The following is a 19,164-nucleotide window of genomic DNA, read 5'->3' on the forward strand; positions in this document are numbered from 1 at the left end:
GTTGCAAAAATATCTAAAATCTGCTTTAAACTTTGCGATTCTCTGAGTTTCCCTAATCTTTCCTTAACTGTTCTTGTGGATATCATGGTTGAGCTCTGTTACACCAGTTAATTTTTCCCATAATTAACTGACATGAATTAAAGTTAGTTTAAAGATATATATTGCTATCGTCTAAAATATGGTTGTCTGAAATTTGGTCAAAATTCTCGAAGATCGTTCCAAAAGACATTTGGTCTGAAGTTATTTTCCGAAACTTTGTCAACCGAACATTTTCAGTTTCAGGGTTACTTTTCAGACATATTATGCCTTTTTTTTAATATTCGATTCTTCTCGAATAATCTGCTTTCTTGCATCGAATTACGCATAGGTCGCTTTGGCTTAATACAATTCAGAACTTCGATTCAACGAAACATTATGACGATTTTGTAGAATTTCTTTCTTATGTAGAATTGTGCAAAATATGTGCGAATCATTTCAAGAAAAGATCTATTTCTAGGGCTGTAACTACCATTTTTCTTACGAGGGGAGACTCGTGTCCCCCCAAAATTAGGGGCCTTGAATCGAAAGGGGGTTGGCAAATTACAATGGAATGGATACCGGTGCGTTTGTACGAAGTCTAGAATTCATGATAAGTGGGACTGAATTTGCCCAATAAAACTCCATGAAGAACGTTTGTTAGAATAAGTCTCTCAAACTCGCCTGAACCCCGTTCCAGTAAAAAAGGGCACCTTGGACTCTGTTGGAACAAACATAGTCCGAAAGAGACAGCAGATCTGTTCAGATTAATGGAACACAAACAACAAACAACAGAGTTGCTGAATAATTTGATAACGAGCACATAACATACCCTTGCAGCCCATACAACTTACAATCTGCCGTTGAATATCACAAATAAAGACATACTCTTCCTAGACAAATTAGAAAGGGTTCGGGCAAATATAGTTTATGCAATAGCTTTTAGTGGGTGATATTTGGGAGACATCCGGAAGCCTATAGCAAAGCCTTCACAAGGGAATAGATGAATTTGGAAGAAAGGGAGGAGCCATCAATTTTGCTGGTGTTTGCTTTGAATGAAGGCAGGTTAGAAGAGTCTGCGAAGAAGGAAGAAAGTTGAACGCTCCAAAGTTTACAAAATCTAGGGAGGAAGAATTAGTTGTGGTGCAGTGTTCGTGAAATTGGCAAGGATGTGCATTGGATGAGTATCAGGCATACAAAGTAGCATCCTTGTCAAAATAGGTAACCAATGCCACGTCGACATAAGAAAATTCACGAATTTTATCAATCATACTACTGTCTTGCTCTCTAACCAAGCATAGCGTATATAAGAATAAAACTTCTATAAATTTAGGCACCAAAAGGAAGATTTTGAACGTTGAAATCAAACAATATGCTTTAAGGAGTGAGATAACCATTTACTTGCTAGTTGAAAGAGATTAATGAGTCCTAATTCTATAACAAAATTTTGATTTCAAATCTTGAGGCAAACTGGAAAGACTTGAGTCCATGACTATACACATAAATGTATAAAACAATTTGCTTAGAAAACAAAGCAGAACAAATTTTGTAGATAACTTGCTTCTTTCTTTACACAACTGATTAAAATTATCCACATTTTTATACATTAGAAAATAAAATATCCTTCAACTACTTAAAACCATAAACAAACCATAGTGGTCTAGGGTCTCAAATAACAACTTATATATTATGGTAGAAACAGATCTTTTCAGTAAATATACCTTAATATCAAACAATATATATACACATCAGACTGTAACTCAAATGTAATACTGGTAGAGAAATGAGTAATATTAAATTGTGTATTAAGCAATAAACTGATATGTGAAATGTGTATTAAGCATGTAGATTGATATTCTCCAATTAGACAATGTCATTATTTTATATAATTATTCAATATTACTGATAATTGAAATTTACACACTGTTCAGAAGTCAAATTAATGTATTTTCCTTTTAGTGCTAAATATCAGTACCTGGTGTAGTTCTTATTACCCTGGGCTCCCAAAGCGTCTGTGTCAAGGAAATAGGGCCTCAAGGAAATACCTCTATTTCCTTGACGCCCTATTTCCTCGATACTGACGCTCTGGAACCCAGGGTAAGTTCTTAAACACTTAACACTTTTACATAGTTAATGAAACAAAATATTACAAAGAAATTTATACAAAAATCAAGGTCAGAGTTGGTAGTCAGGATTGTAACTTGTAACATTGACAACAGTATTACTTGGTTTTTTCTTATCACTGCATGCTTTTATTTCACTTTATTACTTAGTGAATGTCAATTTTTGTTGTTTATATTATAAGCAAAATTCATATTGCTAATATTACAAGAGAAAATATATAGAAAAACTCGCTATGGAATCGTTTGAAATATAAACATACTTCAGCAACTGATTTTATTATAAGCGATCTGATATCACAAACTAGCTGGAAAGGTACTAATAGTGTAATGGTGATTTAGCATGAAAATTAACAAACGTCTGATTATTTACATATTTATATAAAATAATGCTTTAGATAGATATTCATTGAATATACTAGTACATACTAAACAAATGAAATAATTGTCTCAATTGTCTGGGATCAATTAATAAATAAAAGTATATACTTTATTTCATTTTAGAAGCAACTGTTTTAGTTTTCAAGAAATAAAAAGCAAAATACTGAAAATTATGGCTTAAACTAAAATGGAATCCAATTTTTGCCAATAACTTTGTGAGTCCCCTCTGCTTATTAAACAAAAATTTCATTTTACAGTTAAAAATATCAACAAAACTGGTATTTAGACAGAAACTTTGATGTCTTTGAGCTTTGCGATTAGCACTAGAGTTACAATTGATAAGTTTCTATCTACTAAAGGTTTTGAGGAAGGTAGCATATATAATAATTTTCATAATGTTTATGATTACAGGGGAAAAATCATTAAACTCTTTACTGAACAGAAGGAAAGTTAAGAAGTCTCAACAAAGTAGCATTTTGCACTATGAATATCTCATATGATGAAACTGCTGTGGTAATTAATCTTCTGTGCAAAAAATTGATTTCCAAATAAATATGGGACTTTATAAATGAATTTAATTTAATGATGCAGTATAAATCTAAGAATAAGGGTATGACATGCTTTCATTAGGTTTGGGCTAGTATTTTATTTATTCATGAACAGAGAATTGTCAGGGCTTTTTGGGAGAATCCTAAGTTGCAAACAGATCATTTTTCCAAGGTGTGGGGTGCTCCCATTCCTTCCTATTAAAATTTCCCTCAAGATACTGAAGCCTGACAATAATACTTTTCAATTTTCTAAAAAAGGATAGAATATCTTGAAATCTGCAAACACCATGTTTGTTGGATAAACTTCAAAAGCTAATGGCCTTGTCTCACTTTTTATTCACAATCAAAAGTATGCAGATCCAAATTAATTTCCTTCTCTTTGGACCTAGCCTAATTTTGAAGAATCCCCGCCACTTGATGCTGTATATAAGTCAAGATGTGGAAGTTTGACTTGAGTTTGTAACGAGCCTTTGCTATGCAGTTCAGAGAGGTGGGCAGTATCTTTTTTGCCACTGCTTACTTTCTTGCCATGCTGGGTATTTTGATGATGTCGTAAACCACTTTGGCTTTTATAGCTCTTTCCGCAATGGCACTCGTAACCTTTTCTTTGCTCTTCCGGTGTGCTATTTGGAACAGCTACTCTCGATCTTGCTATTTGCTTAGGAGTCTTTTGCTTGATATCAACTTTACGGTTGTGTCCATTTCTAGCATGATACTTAATGCCATTAACATTTTTATATCGCTTACCACAGCCTTTCACGGGGCAAACATACCTTCGCTTGCCTTCTCTATTTTCTTCGATGAGGGCAATACGGCTTAACATTAAGTCACTTTCTTGTGATGTATTTGTCGACCATGAATTGCAAGAATCCTCACTCTCCGCATCGCTGATACTACAAATTTCATCATCGTAGTAATTATCCGGTTCATTAACGATTTGTTTTCGCGCCACCTGAAGCGCAGGACTTCCTTTACCAGGGGTCACGCTCAAATGGCTTTGATTCCCGCCATCTTGTTTTGGGTTCTTCTTCACTGGCCTCGTCGATTCAGCGAAGAAACAATTTATATAGCTAAGCGCTATGGCAGCCGGTTGGGTTAGTTCCTGCTTCTCTAGGGCGATTGGGTCTCTCTCTATGTGTATCACTTCGATATGGTCAATCAGTTCAACCAAAGAGCTGCATTTCTTCCCGCAATTCGACCACAGACAAATGTGCTTGTAGAAGGCCGCCATTACTGAACAACACTGTATTGCCACAGGGGACATGTGATGGCAAACTGGTGATAACACAGGTCATAAAGGACACAAGGGTCATCAATAAAACATGGTTAATTCAAAATTAAATGGCTAATTAGAATTAAATGTTTACCATTCATGGGCAGAGATTTCTTCCCCAAATTCTCCTTGCCTTTGAATGGAAGCTACATCCCGATGAATTGGACCAGTAGCGTAGCTTGACCTTCAAAACTAGACGGATGTAGGGTCGTTAAGAGTAAAATTTACCGTAAAAGCTAAAAAAAATTTTTTGAAATTTTTTTGGTGCTATTTTACCTTACCATGGATGATTTTGCTGAAAAATTAGGGGTCTGATCTTATTACTGAAATTTTATCAACAAATACAGGAAAAATTAGGAGTCTTATCTGAAAAATGACGTCGAAAACTTTGTCAGCTTGAAGATTTCATGATTATTATTTCAACCACAGCGATACAAACACATACGGTTAAGATATCAATCAAACGAAGTTTAACATTAAAGAATACATTGAAATAAATAAGACGAGCATTTAAGCTACTCCAGAGCTTCAGAAAATTAGAATATCTATACTTGAGAAAATGGAGCAAGAGAATTCACACATTCAAATTTGAATCAAATGTTGGCAAAAAAGGTTAATATTTCCTAGCTGCTTTATATTTGATTTCGTTTATTGTTCATGCATTCCAATTGATATGTATCAAAATAATATTTAAATAAAGGCACTGAAATTCTCTATAACTTTTAGCATGGGCAAACTGCAGTGATTCAATTATGCGATGCCTGAAACTGACACACATGCGCTTCAGATGACCTGCAGGTAGGCCGTGCTCGTCCGTCATTACACTGGGTACTAAGAACTGTACTGTGCTATATCCTATAAACATGTAAACGCTGCCCCAGCATACAGTTAGAGCCGAATAGAAACTTAAACACGCCCTGCTTATACACCAGATAGTGTGCTCAGCTCTGCCTGTACAGTATCAAGCACTTTGTGTCAGACCGGTAAACAGTATCGTTCATATCATGTAAATGCATATTGTAAGAGATCTTTGACACAAAGACAAACACAAAGGATTTTGGCTGAAAGCGGGCCAGCTTTCTTTCTTTATAATTCTGACAGGGAAACCAGTTCTATTATCAAAAAGGGATAAGAAAGATAAATGATGTACAGCGAACCAGGTTGGGTATGTGCCAGTAAAACAACATGAAACTAGTTGTAAATGTTGGCATCAATAAAATGAATTATCACAATTTGTGCACATTGGTTGGCAAGGTAAGGTTAAAACATGCCTAGTATGGGTAGATTGGTAAAGTAATGTTAAACAATGTTTAGTATAGAGATTTAGTTAAACAATTGCTGTGTTCAGAAAACATTTCGCTTTTGAGGCTGCGAGCCGAGAAAAGGTCATCCAGCGATGCAACAGTTTTTTTAGGAAAGGTTATGCACAACTAGACAAAAGTATAAGAGTGATCGGAATTTACCGTTGTGCTTGAGTTTTTCATTTTCCTGAATAAAGGTTAAGACAAAAACATAAATTATTTCACTTTGAATTACTATCCTAAGAAACTTTTATTCCAAAAATTCAAGGTATATATTGAGGAAGAAAAATAAGGCAAATTTTAATGCGGAGGAAGGCGGAGACGCTTTCTTAGCTCTGAGAAGTTTCTAGCATGGTTTATTTTAACAATCTAGTACAGAACATGAATATGTTTCGTTCAATATTATTGCTGATATTAATACCAGAGGAGGAAGCGACACAAATTTGTTTTTGCGAAAATTAAACTGATTAACAAATTCGTATTTTTATTCATCAAGTCTGACAAGGAGATTGGTCTGTAATTTGATAACACAAGACAACTCCTTTTATTTAATGGGCATGCTTGACCTCGCTCAATTTAGATTATCAGAGAAAAATCACATTAGCATGAAGCGATGTTTTAAGATGTTTATTATACAGTTTAATAAGTTTGACAGGGACATAATTAGCTTTTTATCCAGCCTCAAAGCTTTCAAACTAGAGTTTAAACTGTCATATGTTCTTGAGAGACTATTGAAAAACTGTTGAGCATTGTTGAACAACTGGCAACATTGATGATTTAGCGAGCTCCTAGAAATATTTTTTTAGAGCTTTTTCGGATATTTTCATGTGAAGCTAGTTTATCACTAAAAGTTAGACACACAAGAGTAAAACTTTTGGGAGGATTATTCACAAGGACTTTTATGGGCGACCATACCTAATTGGAATACGGTTGAATTTTTGTTAAGTGGCACATTTAGTATAAAATCTATAGCATTTTCAGTCAGTGTTTTTATTTATTATATAAAAAAGGAAATGATGTCCTGAACATATTTAGAAAGAACGGCAGCAGACTTGATAATGTTAAACGCAGTGGATCAGCTCTTAGTTGCCGCATTTAGACATAGCTGAGCGGTTCAACATAAAACACGAGTAAAACTACGGATAAACTTTGTCACTTGCGCACTTTCTTGCCATTAAATTTATAAACCCTTGCTTCAGCTCCCTATAGCAATCGCCAACCTGATAATTTCTTCATCTTTAGATTAGTGCGCCCTTAGGGCCTCAAATGTGGACTATTCTAAATAGTTTTTCATTTTCCTGGCCAAATGTAATTCCTGTATCTTCTTTTACACTGAAACTGAAACTGAAAATCAGAAAAAGCTGAAAATGCACGGAAATTCATCCCTTTTTCCTGGAATCAACTCAATTACCGAAACAAACTTTTCCTGCTATCAACACACGGGTTGAGATAAAACATATGAAGTAGAAGCATAACATTAGATCATTAATATTTTGCCGCACTAAATCATTTACGAAAAAAGTGTAGAGAAGTTTTTGCCGATAATATAAACATTAATTCAGGCACAATACATCTCTGTGTATCAACAAAAGAAAATATTTTGGAATGGACCTACTTCAGTCATTTGGTGAAATAGTTCCGAATGGACTTAGTCCCTAAGCTGCCACTTTTTCTCTGCTTCTTTTTCGGTGGCCCTGCACAACTTCTGACATCCACAACATCATGCTCCTTCTTTCTCCAACTTTCCAGTAGTTCGTCCCTGATTTCCTTTGGCAGCTGCCGAAAAACATCTGGATCAATTCCATCGGGACATTTAAATTCACAAGAACCTTGTATGGATCCATTGTCCTTAACTTCTTGAAGAAATCCAAAAACCTCGGATTCAAGATCTTTGTTGTCACTAATTTCAGTCTGATCCAAGCAAGTAAGAGGTTTGATGCATTCTGGCTGAGCTACCTCTTCTCCGCCAGACAAAATCCCAGAGACACCGGGGATTGTTTCTACTACAATTCTAGCATCGCCTTTTGACGACAAATCATTGTAAACCCGCTGTTTATGCGGTACCAGAGAATCTTTGCTCAAACTTGAAATAAATGTTGAGGGTGCTTTGATACTTGGTTTTTCACACAGGTCAAAACATCGTTCAGTCTGTTCGGGTTTCTTAGGTATTTCTGGTTCGGAGAACCTAAAACCTAAATTTTTGTTTATTGAATACTTGTCTGCAGTTGATTCCATAAAGTCATACATTTTGTCAGATTTGGGCTGACTGGTGTTTTTCTTGCCAAAAAATTTAGAGATTGAAGAACTGTTTGCAGCCACTTCGTCAAAATTCGTAAAACAAATATTTATAACGGCAAGATCAAAGCCTTGCGCTCTGTCAATCATTTTGTCAAACAATCGTGTCAGAATTTCAAGTATAGCATCTACTCTTATTGTATCTTTCTCTGCTTTCAAAAGCTTTGGATCGAAATGTTCCTGTCGACATATCTTGGCAAAATTTTGCGAAAAACGTTTGCGGAGTGTCAGCTTGATGGTCCTGGGTGATCGACCATCTTTGACCAACCTCGTTACAAGTTTTTCAATCAACAGCGTCATCTCTTTCTGCACTTCTGCAAAATCTGTCAACTTTCTGTATGATTCTTCTTCACTTATAGACTTTGGTACATCTTCTGAAGCATTAACTTCAGTTTTATCAATACCCAAGCCGATGTCTGCCAAAAACTCCCCTTGCTTTAATCCAAACTTGTTTTTCAATTCATCTCTTGATAACCTAGCCAAGTCGCAAACTGTTTCCACACCCATGTTCTGTAAGACTTTAGAACAGCGAGATCCAATGCCTAGAATAAAAATATGATGCGTTTCTGAAATCTAAACACGTACAAGAAATCCCCTTCAACCACTATAATGCTGCTTAATATAAACATTGTATGGTTTTTAGTCTAACAAAGATGGGGCGCATAAAAACTTCTAAAAAAGGAATCAACAGTTTACAAGGGAGGGGGCAGAATTTAGTGGCAGGTTGGCAACATGGGGAGATAGCTTAATGCTGGGGTAAGTTAACTTTTCGATGCAAATATTGTGGTGTGTCAACTACTTTTGGAAGGGCAGTTGCTCAGTTAAAATCCTAATGTGACAGCTCAGCAAATAAAAATTTTACGAAACAGAAAATCTTCTCCTCAATAATGGCAATAACCGCCATTCTAACAGCAATAAAGAGACCATACATTTTGTAATCATTTGAAATTTCTTAGAGCCTTTTTGTGGGAGAGTTTGAGCTCTATCTCAGAATGTAGAAATTGTCAGAATTCTTAACAAAATTATGAAAGGTATTCTCAAACGTTTAGTTTTCAAGTGCAAGGAATTGCCAACATTGTAAATGTCCAAAACAGGGGGGCCATTCCTCATCCTTGCCTGAAACCCTGGTCAAGGCACCACTAGTTGTGCCTCTAGTAATGATATATCTCCTGTTTTCTTCATCATTTTCATAAAATATATACTAACTTCCACCGTTATATATATTCACTCTTCTTTCACCTCTGACTCTGCTTTCAACACTAACACTTCAAAGAAGTAAGTCAGTCTAGCGTATCACTGATGACCTGACAACCGTAAATTTTTTCATTCCACACAAACACAACCTTGGCTTTCTCCCTGTTTCCATGAATGGTACCGACTTGGAAATTTCTAATTCCTTGTTACAACTAAGCCTTTCTGTATAATCTGTAATGACTCAGCTTAGGCCTGTCAACAATAATTTTCCTTCTCATTCATTCCATCACATTCTCACATTGCAGCACAGGCATTCTCTATTTTCATTCACATATCATGTACTTGATGACCCCTGTTGTATACTTTCTCTTTGATAAGCTGCTAATCATCACCTTAACTCACCCTTCACATCATTTATTTCTTTCACATAACTCGTGATAATTTTGTGGAAATTGTGACACTAGAACAATGTTATCAACATTGACTATAAAATAGAAACATAAAAATTAAGTGAGATTCTTTATACAGGGAATAAATTGTGATTTAACATTTCAAAAGGTGCAGTAGAGGTAACAGATACACTGAAAATGGAGTCAAGCCATGGCTAGCAAGAAACCTAAAATTGGCTTAAATGTTCAGTAAATGCATGTGAAATTTTGTTTGTTTACAGAAACAGAAAATTTTCTAGAAACTACAATACTTAAATTGTTGGATTGGCAAATCATTTAACAGGAAGAATAAAGAGTTTATGATACCAAGATGTGTTGCAGTAGTGGTTGTAAAATGTTTATATACCTGGTATTTCCTTGACATTTTTTGAGCTGAGAAATTCTCCAGCAAATGTTGGCAGTATTGTTGTCTGCTGGTTTGGTTTGTGAATCTTTCCAGCCAACTTTGCAAGTACTTTGCTATGAGAGATCCCAGCACTTGATGTCAAGCCAAGATTGTCATAAAGAGACTTCCGCATCTCAGCTGCCAATGATGATGCCATAGCCATGCGAGAAAAGCAACCACAGCTGCAACCATTATCTGCTTCCATTGTGAGCAGTTCATCAAGGCTCTAAGATAGCATATATGAAACAATACTGGTAAAACATGGAAACTTCTTTGATAAGGAAAGATTGCAAATTTCCAGAGGTACTGGAATTTTTAGTAGATTGAACTCATTGGAGACATTAAAGAACACTGTCATTTATAGCATGTTTGCTACACTAAAATTTGTCAATTTTATTTAATAAATTAAAGTTATTTTATTTAATTGAGGGTCATTCCATGTCAAATCATCCAGAGGTTGTGACCATCATGTCTCAGATTTTGATTATATTTTGCACAATCAAAGCTTCTAATGAGATTACAAAAACTGCAAAATTTCAGCTTTATATCTTGAATAGTTTGAAAGTTATCGCAATCTGAAATTTATGCTGAATCAGCAAATATGCAGAAAATTGGGCGTGGTACGCACTGACCCCTATCTCCTTTAACAGTTACAATTAAAAAACTATTGCAGATATCAGGCTAAAACTTGGCAGGAAACCAAAAAACTAGCTTAAAATTTCAAAAATGCAACTTAAAAATATCTGTGATGCTTATTTACTTGACAAATCAGGCTTTTTCCTAAAATGATGAAAAAATTGAGTTGTCCGCAAATTCCTTGAAATTTAAGGGTGTGGCCAAATAGATACAAGCCCACCTTTAAGATTCATTGAAACATAATAGTTTTCTCTTAATTTAGCACAATTTTCATCAATTGTATGTGAAGGCACAAGGAGTACCAGACATTTGAAAATTACAGTCCATTTTCACAGAATAATAGCTCTGAAACATTAGGTGTAGCCTCATATCTCTCTAAATTTCATTGTAATGTTTCCTGAAAATTTCAATTTATCAAAAAAACTATTATTTGGCAGTTTCAGATTTATATATATTTATCTCAATTTCAATTCATTTACAGCCATAACAGGCTGTATGCAAAGCATCAATATAAATACAAAATGTCCTGTTGGTTTGTTCAAATCCATATCATTTAAATTGTGAAGTATTTTCTTGGTGCTGTTTTGTTTACAATATTTCCAGCAAATGTAGGGAACTGTGGCTGGGGTAGCAGAGTGCTCTAGCCGTAAGCTATTACCCCCTTTTCCCCAAAACACCAAATTTGTAAGAAAATTTCAAATATTTCTGCTCTGTCAGAAATTTTAGTAAATTTTTACAGTTAGCATTTAGCTTCAGGTTTCTCTTCAAAATTCTAATTAAGTATCAAGGCAATAAATTCTTCTGTGCTCACAGTTGTTTAAAGCAAGCTGGGTATTAAATTGATTCCTAGACTAGATTGTTAAGTAATAGGAAATCATGCTTAGGTGTAAATTGATTTAATGATAGTTAACACATCATTTAAATGCTTCCTCCCCACATATAGAGATATTTTTATTGCCTTTGACTTCCTCTTTATTTTTGCAATGAGTAATGCATTGAGTGGGTGTGTTAATCTGATGATGAAAGATTCATGTTGAGCAATAATAAAAGAGGAGGTTCTAGCATTTTGGTTAGTTTTCTCATAGAAGCAAGATGGAAATGCAGCCTTGTAGTTTTGGGACTTTATTAGATGATTTGTGCCACAAAAAATCTTTCACAAGAAGAGTGCATTTAACTCTTTTATCTGACTTACCAAGAGAACATCAAGAGGTACTTCTATGGAGAAGCAGGTTGAACCAACTAGATGATGGTGGCAGGGGCGGATGCAGAAAAAAATCTGACATTCGCAAAGTTTCGACCACGCCTATATGACCACGACAAAAAAAATCAGTCAAATTTTACTATAGTCTCAGAATCGAAGTTTTCCACTTAAAGATGTATTTTTCCTTATATTAAGTTGATTAGGAAACAGAAAATGTTGAGGCTCAAAGGTTGAGAAATTTAAGGATAAATATTAAGAATAACAGCCAGGTCTGGATTTCATTGACAATTTGGCATTTTACTTATTGAGTGAACAAGAAAAGAGATCTCTGGAAAAATTTTGAGAAACACTCATCAAGCTTTTGTTGTGTTGGCATGTTTTGTTTCCTACATGGCTTTTGTGATGGAAAAACAGCAGCAAAGATTTGAAATGTCCTCTTAATAATGATTTAATGGCAAGTCTAGGCACAGAACCACAAATTGTCAAGAACAAAGAGGATGAGCTAAAATAAGGGTATTATTAGATGTGTGTATCACCCCTTCTCAGGGAGAAAAACTCATGAAAAACATTTTATGTCACTCACTTAAAAAACAGCCATTTAAAGAAAGGAATCTTAGTTCTATTTATACAATGATATTATTTAACAATCAAATACTGTGTTTAGTGTAGAAATTTTCAATGCAATATCCACCCAAATGTTTGACTTCAACACCAAATACCTTAGGGGCCCAGAGCTTTTCTGTTATTTATTTTGTGCATTCACCTTTCTATCTAAACTGCTGTGCCTTAAACATGGCCAAAAATACCAGTTAGGTCAATACACATCATACAATTTTAGTATTTTCAGGTGTTGGTAAAACAGCAAATGTAACAGAATTTAAAACAATTCATTGTCTTTCCATAACAAGAACATCATAAATATATATTATATACAAATTTTAAATGTACATCAAACAAAGTCAGTAATGGCAAAGAAATAAGGCAAACATGGTAACTTTTACTATTTGGATTTATATAAGATATTTACTTGGCAGAACCAACTTGCTGTGAATTTCTTATTAATAATGTAGTAATTCCCCCATTAGGATCATTCCATTGATTGCACTTATTTACTACCCATATTTACATTTATTTACACACACAATAACATAGAAAAGAAAACTGTCAGTCACTTGCAAATTCATAAACAAAAATTAATGAATCTTAAGGGTATTTCAGAACCAAAAGTCTGAAATGGTATACTCTTAAAGTGTGGAAACCACAAATAATTTTACTAGTTTTAGAGGTTAAACTTGTGAAAAGGGTTACCATATTTATGGCATGACCAGACAAATAAAATCAAAATACTATTACAATTTCTCATTTACAAATATGGCAGTCTAGATTTTTCCAAAACTGACAGCATAAAACTAACAAGAAAATAATACGCCGTAGAAAATGCAATATCTTATTCAAAAACAAATCCCCAGCACAGTCAAACTATTTACAGGTTTGTGATAATAACAACATCTATCAATAAAAATATCTAGAACTCTAAAATTCAGCATATTCGAATTCATCAAGATATTTATACAACAGCATCATTCGTCAGAATGCTACATCATCATTATCAAGATATACCTGACTTGAACCCTAAAAGTTCTGATTGACAGCCTGCATAAAAATGGCTATTTACCTAAAAAAGCATCACGTATTCTTCAAAATATTATTTGAGTCTAAATCTCTGTCTAAATAACGTCCTCCATCATGAAAATGAAAACATAGGCAAAATTTTGGTTCAACAATTTTAGGTCCAACTGAACTGTCCTCGCATATTGCCATCTATCAAATTCCATCCATCAACCAAAATCTTCGACAAACTTTGAACATCTTCATAAGAAATCCGCTGATTCAAATTAAAAAACATCTTATATTTGACTCCTTTCACTCACTCTGAAGTACAATTGCTCCTCTTCTGCAAGCAAATGTCTCCACAGCCTTCCAACAACAATCATGGCCGTTGATGTGGAAACGAGGTTTCAATCTGCTCACTTTCCAAGGTTCTCTCCCTCAACTGGCTACCGAACATAGTTCGCATCTACCTTCGCCACATTCGCAAAAAAATTTCCCATATACATTTCCTATTGGTTTTCAGATGGCTAAATAACATAGCTTGACTGACATTCGCACAAATTTTTGGCACACATTTTTCAGTACTACTTCATTTGCGCACGCATGCCTAATATATTATAATTCAATTCGACATTCGCATCAAACCTTATTGGTGCTCTGTGAATTTATGCGTAAAAGGGGGAGCCCTCTTTCGAATATATCATCTCTAAATCACGAAAACGAGGGAATAAAACCTAAAAAGTAAACAACAAGGTGACATCATAGCAACTAGGGCAGGAAACAAAACTTTTATTTCTTGTATTCTGTGGACCTTTTTTTTATTATCTGGCCATTTCTAGTACAATATTCACAATGCTAAAATGTATTAACAGACAATTACAAAAAGACATGTGGAAATCTGACATTCGCCAGTGCGAATGTTGCGAATGTCTGGATCCGCCCCTGGATGGTGGAAATATTTGCAAACACCATGAAATGATGTTTGGACAAGTATTTGAAAGAAAGTCCATAAACTGTTGTGATCCATTTAAGCGACACAAAAAGAAAAACAAAGGTAGCCTCAAAATATCCCTCCAGTTTGCAAAAGATTTAAAAGAAAGGGGGTTCAATGTTTTGCCTGGGTGGAAGCTTTGCAGGAACTGCTACCAGCAAATACTTGAATATGATGATAAAAGCCAGTCTGAAACCTCACATATGATTGATGAAGAAGAAAAGGAAGAGGGAGAGGATGTAGAAATCAATGATGCTGAAATTTCTAGAGATATTGTAAATACCAGTCTGGAACTATGTGGTGTTTCACCGATAAAGTTTCATGGCATCGAGAAACGAAGGAGAGTATCGTTTGCAAAGGAAAAGCTTAACAGAGTGTTCAGGGCACAAGAAACTGAAACAGCAAATGCTATTGGTGTTGATGTTCAAGATTTAGAGCAAACCTGTAGCACACAACAGTCAAATACATCACTTGAAGGTAAAGCTGAAAATTTTGACAAGCTCATGTACCTTTTGAAAGAAAAGTTAAATGTTTCATCCTACAGAGAGAAACTTAAAATTCTTACTCTGGTGCCCGAATCTTGGTCAAGAAAAGATGCTGCAAGATTCTTTGGTGTTTCAGAGTATCTTATCCGAACTGCCCGTTCATTGAAAGAAACAAAGGGTATATTAGCTGATCCTGAGCCTAAGAATGGAAAATCCATTGAAGTCTATGTAGAGGAAGCAGTAGGTCTATTTTATGAAGATGATGAATATACAAGGTTATTACCAGGAAAGAAGGATTTTGTCAGTGTAGGAAGAAACAAGCATGTGCAAAAGCGATTATTGCTTTGTAACCTCAAGGAACTTTATATTGCCTTTAAACAAAGAAATTCACACATGAAAATAGGTTTTTCCAAGTTTTGTAGTCTGCGTCCAAAATGGTGTGTACCTGTTGGGACTCCTGGTTCTCATGCTGTTTGTGTCTGCACATATCATCAAAATGCAATCTTGTTAGCTAGTGCTTTAGGCGTTAGTCATACATACAAGGATTTGATGAAGATGATTGTATGTGATATTGAAAACAGTGAATGCATGATACATCGCTGCCCAGAGTGCCCTGGAACAAAGCCACTTCAGGAATTCAAAACTGCAGAATTGGCGAGACAAGAAATTGATGAAATAGAGTACAGTCAATGGCAAAGCACTGATCGACCAACTCTGATAAAAGTAAAAGCTAGCACTGACAGTTTTCTAGACACTCTTGTTGACAAAATAAATTATTTGACAACCCATTCATTTGTTGCCAAATGCCAGAGTAGGTTTTTCAAGAGTTGCAAAGAAAATCTTTCACCAACAAGCTGTATCGTTGTTCTTGATTTTGCAGAAAATTACAAATTTGTTGTTCAAGATGAGGTGCAGAGCTTTCATTGGAACAATCAACAGTGTACCTTGCACCCTGCTATCATCTATCATAAAGATAGTTTTGACCAGCTTAAGGAGATGTCTCTTTGTGTTGTGTCAGATGACATAAACCACGATACCCCATTCGTCCACAAAGTTCAGCAGATAACTACAGAGTACGTCAAGTTAAAGCTTCCACATATCAAAGAAATGCATTACTTTTCAGATGGATGTGGTGGACAATACAAAAACTTTAAGAATTTTGTCAATCTCTGTAAACATGAAGATGATTTTGGTCTGTCTGCAATATGGTCTTTTTTTGCAACTTCACACGGGAAATCCTCATGTGATGGGCTTGGAGGTGCAATCAAAAGATTAACAGCTAGGGCTAGCCTACAACGGCCTTTAAGCGGCCAGATACTTAATGTTACATCGATGGTAGAATTCTGTAAAGAAGCTATGCCAAAGATTGAATTTGCCATTACAACAAAGGAGGAAATGGTGGCTGTAAGAAATTTGCAAAGACAGCGTTATATGCTTGGCCAAACTGTACCAGGTACTAGAAGTTACCACCATTTTAAACCTTTGCAAGATGGCTTTGGTGTGCAATTTAAACGCCTAAGTCAAGATGACCAGTTTAGTGGTGTGTTTTATTTCAACAACAAGCAAGAAGAAATATCTCAACCTGCAGCTGTCAACACCATGGACTTCATTGCCTGCTGCTATGATGCCTTATGGTGGATAGGTTTAGTCGAAGAGATAGACAATGAGAATCGAGATGCAAAAGTCAAGTTCCTTCATCCACATGGACCATGTAAAAACTTTACATGGCCAGCAAGAGATGATGTCTGCTGGCTACCTTGCACACAAATAATGTGTAAAATAGAGCCCCCCAACACTACATCTGGTCGGGTTTACACTATAAGCGATATTGATTTGAACAATATCAACAGGAAATTTGAAGATTTTTTATCATGATGTTATGGATGCTTTCTGGTAGTTCAATTATCATGGTAAATAAATTGAAATTGAGATTTATATAAATCTTGAGCTGTTATTGACAATTTTTGATAAATTGAAATCTTGAGGAAATATATGAGGCTACACCTAACATTTCAGAGCTATTATTCTGTGAAAATGGACTGTAATTTTCAAATGTCTGGTACTCCTTGTGCCTTCACATACAATTGATGAAAATTGTGCTAAATTAAGAGAAAACTATTATGTTTCAATGAATCTTAAAGGTGGGCTTGTATCTATTTGGCCACACCCTTAAATTTCAAGGAATTTGCGGACAACTCAATTTTTTCATCATTTAGGAAAAAGCCTGATTTGTCAAGTAAATAAGCATCACAGATATTTTTAAGTTGCATTTTTGAAATTTTCAGCTAGTTTTTTGGTTTCCTGCCAATTTTTAGCCTGATATCTGCAATAGTTTTTGAATTGTAACTGTTAAAGGAGATAGGGGTCAGTGTGTACCACGCCCAATTTTCTGCATATTTGCTGATTCAGCATAAATTTCGGATTGCTATAACTTTTAAACTATTCAAGGTATAACGCTGAAATTTTGCAGTTTTTGTTATCTCATTAGAAGCTTTGATTGTGCAAAATATAATCAAAATCCAAGACATGATGGTCACAAATTTTCCTTTCACTGGATGATTTGACAAGAACAAACTTTTTTAAATTTCAAAAAGAGGTTTGCTGAGAAAATTGCTCAAACTCATCTGTATATATATATATATATATATATATATATATATATATATATATATATATATATATATATATATATATATATATATATATATATATATATATATATATATGACACAAACATATTCTCTTCAAGTCTTGTTTGCCATGATGAATGCTTGGTCCCTTTTTATTAATTTTGGGCACAGAAGTTTAGGGTAAAGAACAATGTTTAGAAAGTTTGCTAGAACAGGGGGGGGTAAAAAGCTAGTTGCTAAATGTAGCTAACTAATCATGTGTGGGACATTGGAAGCCCACTAGATGGTTTAGTCTCTAGAAAATAGTCATTGGTACCTCAGTGGGAAAAACTTGTGCAATTGATTAATTAAGATTTATACCATATCAATTCTGCCATCATATCCATAGCAATGTCCTACAATCTTTTCATTGGCGCTTGGACATCTCTCGTCTATCAATTTGGTCACATCGATAAAATTCTCGTCCAGACCAACTCTCTCAACGAGTGGTGACACATTTTTCAAAAGGTTGAACATTTTCATGGTGAATTCACGGTACACAGTTAAGTCTTCTCCATTTACCATGATCATTTCAGGGCAAACTTTAAGTGCTTCGGTCCTTGATGACATCTTTTTTACTCCAAGTCGTCTTGCTTCATAATTTGAACTCACCACAGCGTGCTTTTGATAAACACCAAACGGCCTATCCCGCAAGGCTGGATTTCGTATTACTTCAACTTGGCAATAAAAACAATCAAAGTCAATGTGAATAATGCTCTTAGTATGTCCGAAATTAGATTGCTTTTTTGATGGACTCGACTCGTTTGAGGTCGTACTTCTCAAAGTCCATGGCTCCGTATTTCGAGGCCCGAGTTTACATTGCCCATCATCATGCCTTCCATCAATTCTCCCACGCCCGGGAGTAAATTTAGACGATATGGGAATGTCAGCTGGCTGACGCCAATTAAAATCTTCGTCATTTTCTTCCTCTTCTTCGCAGCTCATATTTACAGAGGTTTGCAAACAGCAGACCCACTGTTCGGGCCTAGTAGCCTAAAAGTTTACAATTCGGAAATATGGCGGGAAAATAGCGAGATGACCTCGAACTGAGAAAGAGGAGCATAAAGAAAATAGAAAATCAGCTCCAACATGCATCATTGGCGCACTACATCGAAATGTCAAAAAATCAAAGAATTAGATTTATTCGTCAAATCATTTAAATAAAAAAAAATTCTAAAATATGCAGTACAAAGTATAGAAAATTAAATGTATAAAAATGAATACACAGATGAGGAAAACAAAGTTTGAGAATTCTCCTGGATGAGACCAAAATTGAAAATTCCATAGATATCAACGTTATTTAGTTTTTACGCCTTGCCTAACCTTCCATAGGTTAAGCAAGGTTAAAAGGGCTGCACAGCTGTGGTCATTTCAAGACTTTTTGATCGAGTTTCGGGTTTATGCGCAAAATAACAAATAAAACTTTTTACTATTGTTATTTCTGAAAATTCTGTTACCTTTTGCCTTATATCATTCTATGTAAAGTTTTGATGACTTTGATAATTCAAAATTTTATAAATTACATTAGCATTCGTACATGATGTTTCACCGATGACAAAGAATTTTATCGTGGCACGTGTTAAGAGGGAATGGGTTACATAAATGCCGTC

General features: G+C 35.0%; 3 protein-coding genes across 3 annotated transcripts; 1 reads left to right on the plus strand and 2 right to left on the minus strand.

Annotated features, from left to right (window-relative positions):
- Positions 1-2,236: 2,236 nt before the first annotated feature.
- Positions 2,237-4,472, minus strand: LOC135682504 (juxtaposed with another zinc finger protein 1). The gene has a single exon (XM_065197422.2). The coding sequence runs from the start codon at positions 4,326-4,328 to the stop codon at positions 3,450-3,452; it is 879 nt and encodes a 292-aa protein (XP_065053494.2). The 5' UTR covers positions 4,329-4,472; the 3' UTR covers positions 2,237-3,449.
- Positions 4,473-4,608: 136 nt separating this feature from the next.
- Positions 4,609-18,596, minus strand: LOC135682503 (DNA polymerase iota). The gene is made up of 3 exons (XM_065197421.2): positions 17,876-18,596; positions 9,923-10,187; positions 4,609-8,475 (listed from the first exon to the last, which is right to left on the minus strand). Exons 1-3 carry the CDS (start codon positions 18,497-18,499, stop codon positions 7,259-7,261), a joined length of 2,106 nt encoding a protein of 701 aa, XP_065053493.2. The 5' UTR covers positions 18,500-18,596; the 3' UTR covers positions 4,609-7,258.
- On the plus strand, positions 13,085-17,426 carry LOC148958350 (uncharacterized). Its single transcript, XM_089113084.1, has one exon. It carries the CDS (start codon positions 14,262-14,264, stop codon positions 16,758-16,760), a length of 2,499 nt encoding a protein of 832 aa, XP_088969210.1. The 5' UTR covers positions 13,085-14,261; the 3' UTR covers positions 16,761-17,426.
- Positions 18,597-19,164: the final 568 nt, after the last annotated feature.

This window comes from Rhopilema esculentum, chromosome 16, assembly GCF_057945365.1.
Source record: "Rhopilema esculentum isolate cy_ngs chromosome 16, ASM5794536v1, whole genome shotgun sequence".
Classification (NCBI taxonomy): Eukaryota; Metazoa; Cnidaria; class Scyphozoa; order Rhizostomeae; family Rhizostomatidae; genus Rhopilema; species Rhopilema esculentum.

Coding starts and splice junctions, on each gene's coding strand:
- LOC148958350 (XM_089113084.1), top strand. CDS start 14,262: ATGCTAAAATGTATTAACAGACAATTACAAAAAGACATGTGGAAATCT.
- LOC135682504 (XM_065197422.2), bottom strand. CDS start 4,328: ATGTCCCCTGTGGCAATACAGTGTTGTTCAGTAATGGCGGCCTTCTAC.
- LOC135682503 (XM_065197421.2), bottom strand. CDS start 18,499: ATGAGCTGCGAAGAAGAGGAAGAAAATGACGAAGATTTTAATTGGCGT. Junction 10,188..17,875: donor ATGATGGCAGAATTGATATG/GTATAAATCTTA, acceptor ATGCTATCTTAG/AGCCTTGATGAACTGCTCAC. Junction 8,476..9,922: donor AAATGTCAAGGAAATACCAG/GTATATAAACAT, acceptor TTTTTATTCTAG/GCATTGGATCTCGCTGTTCT.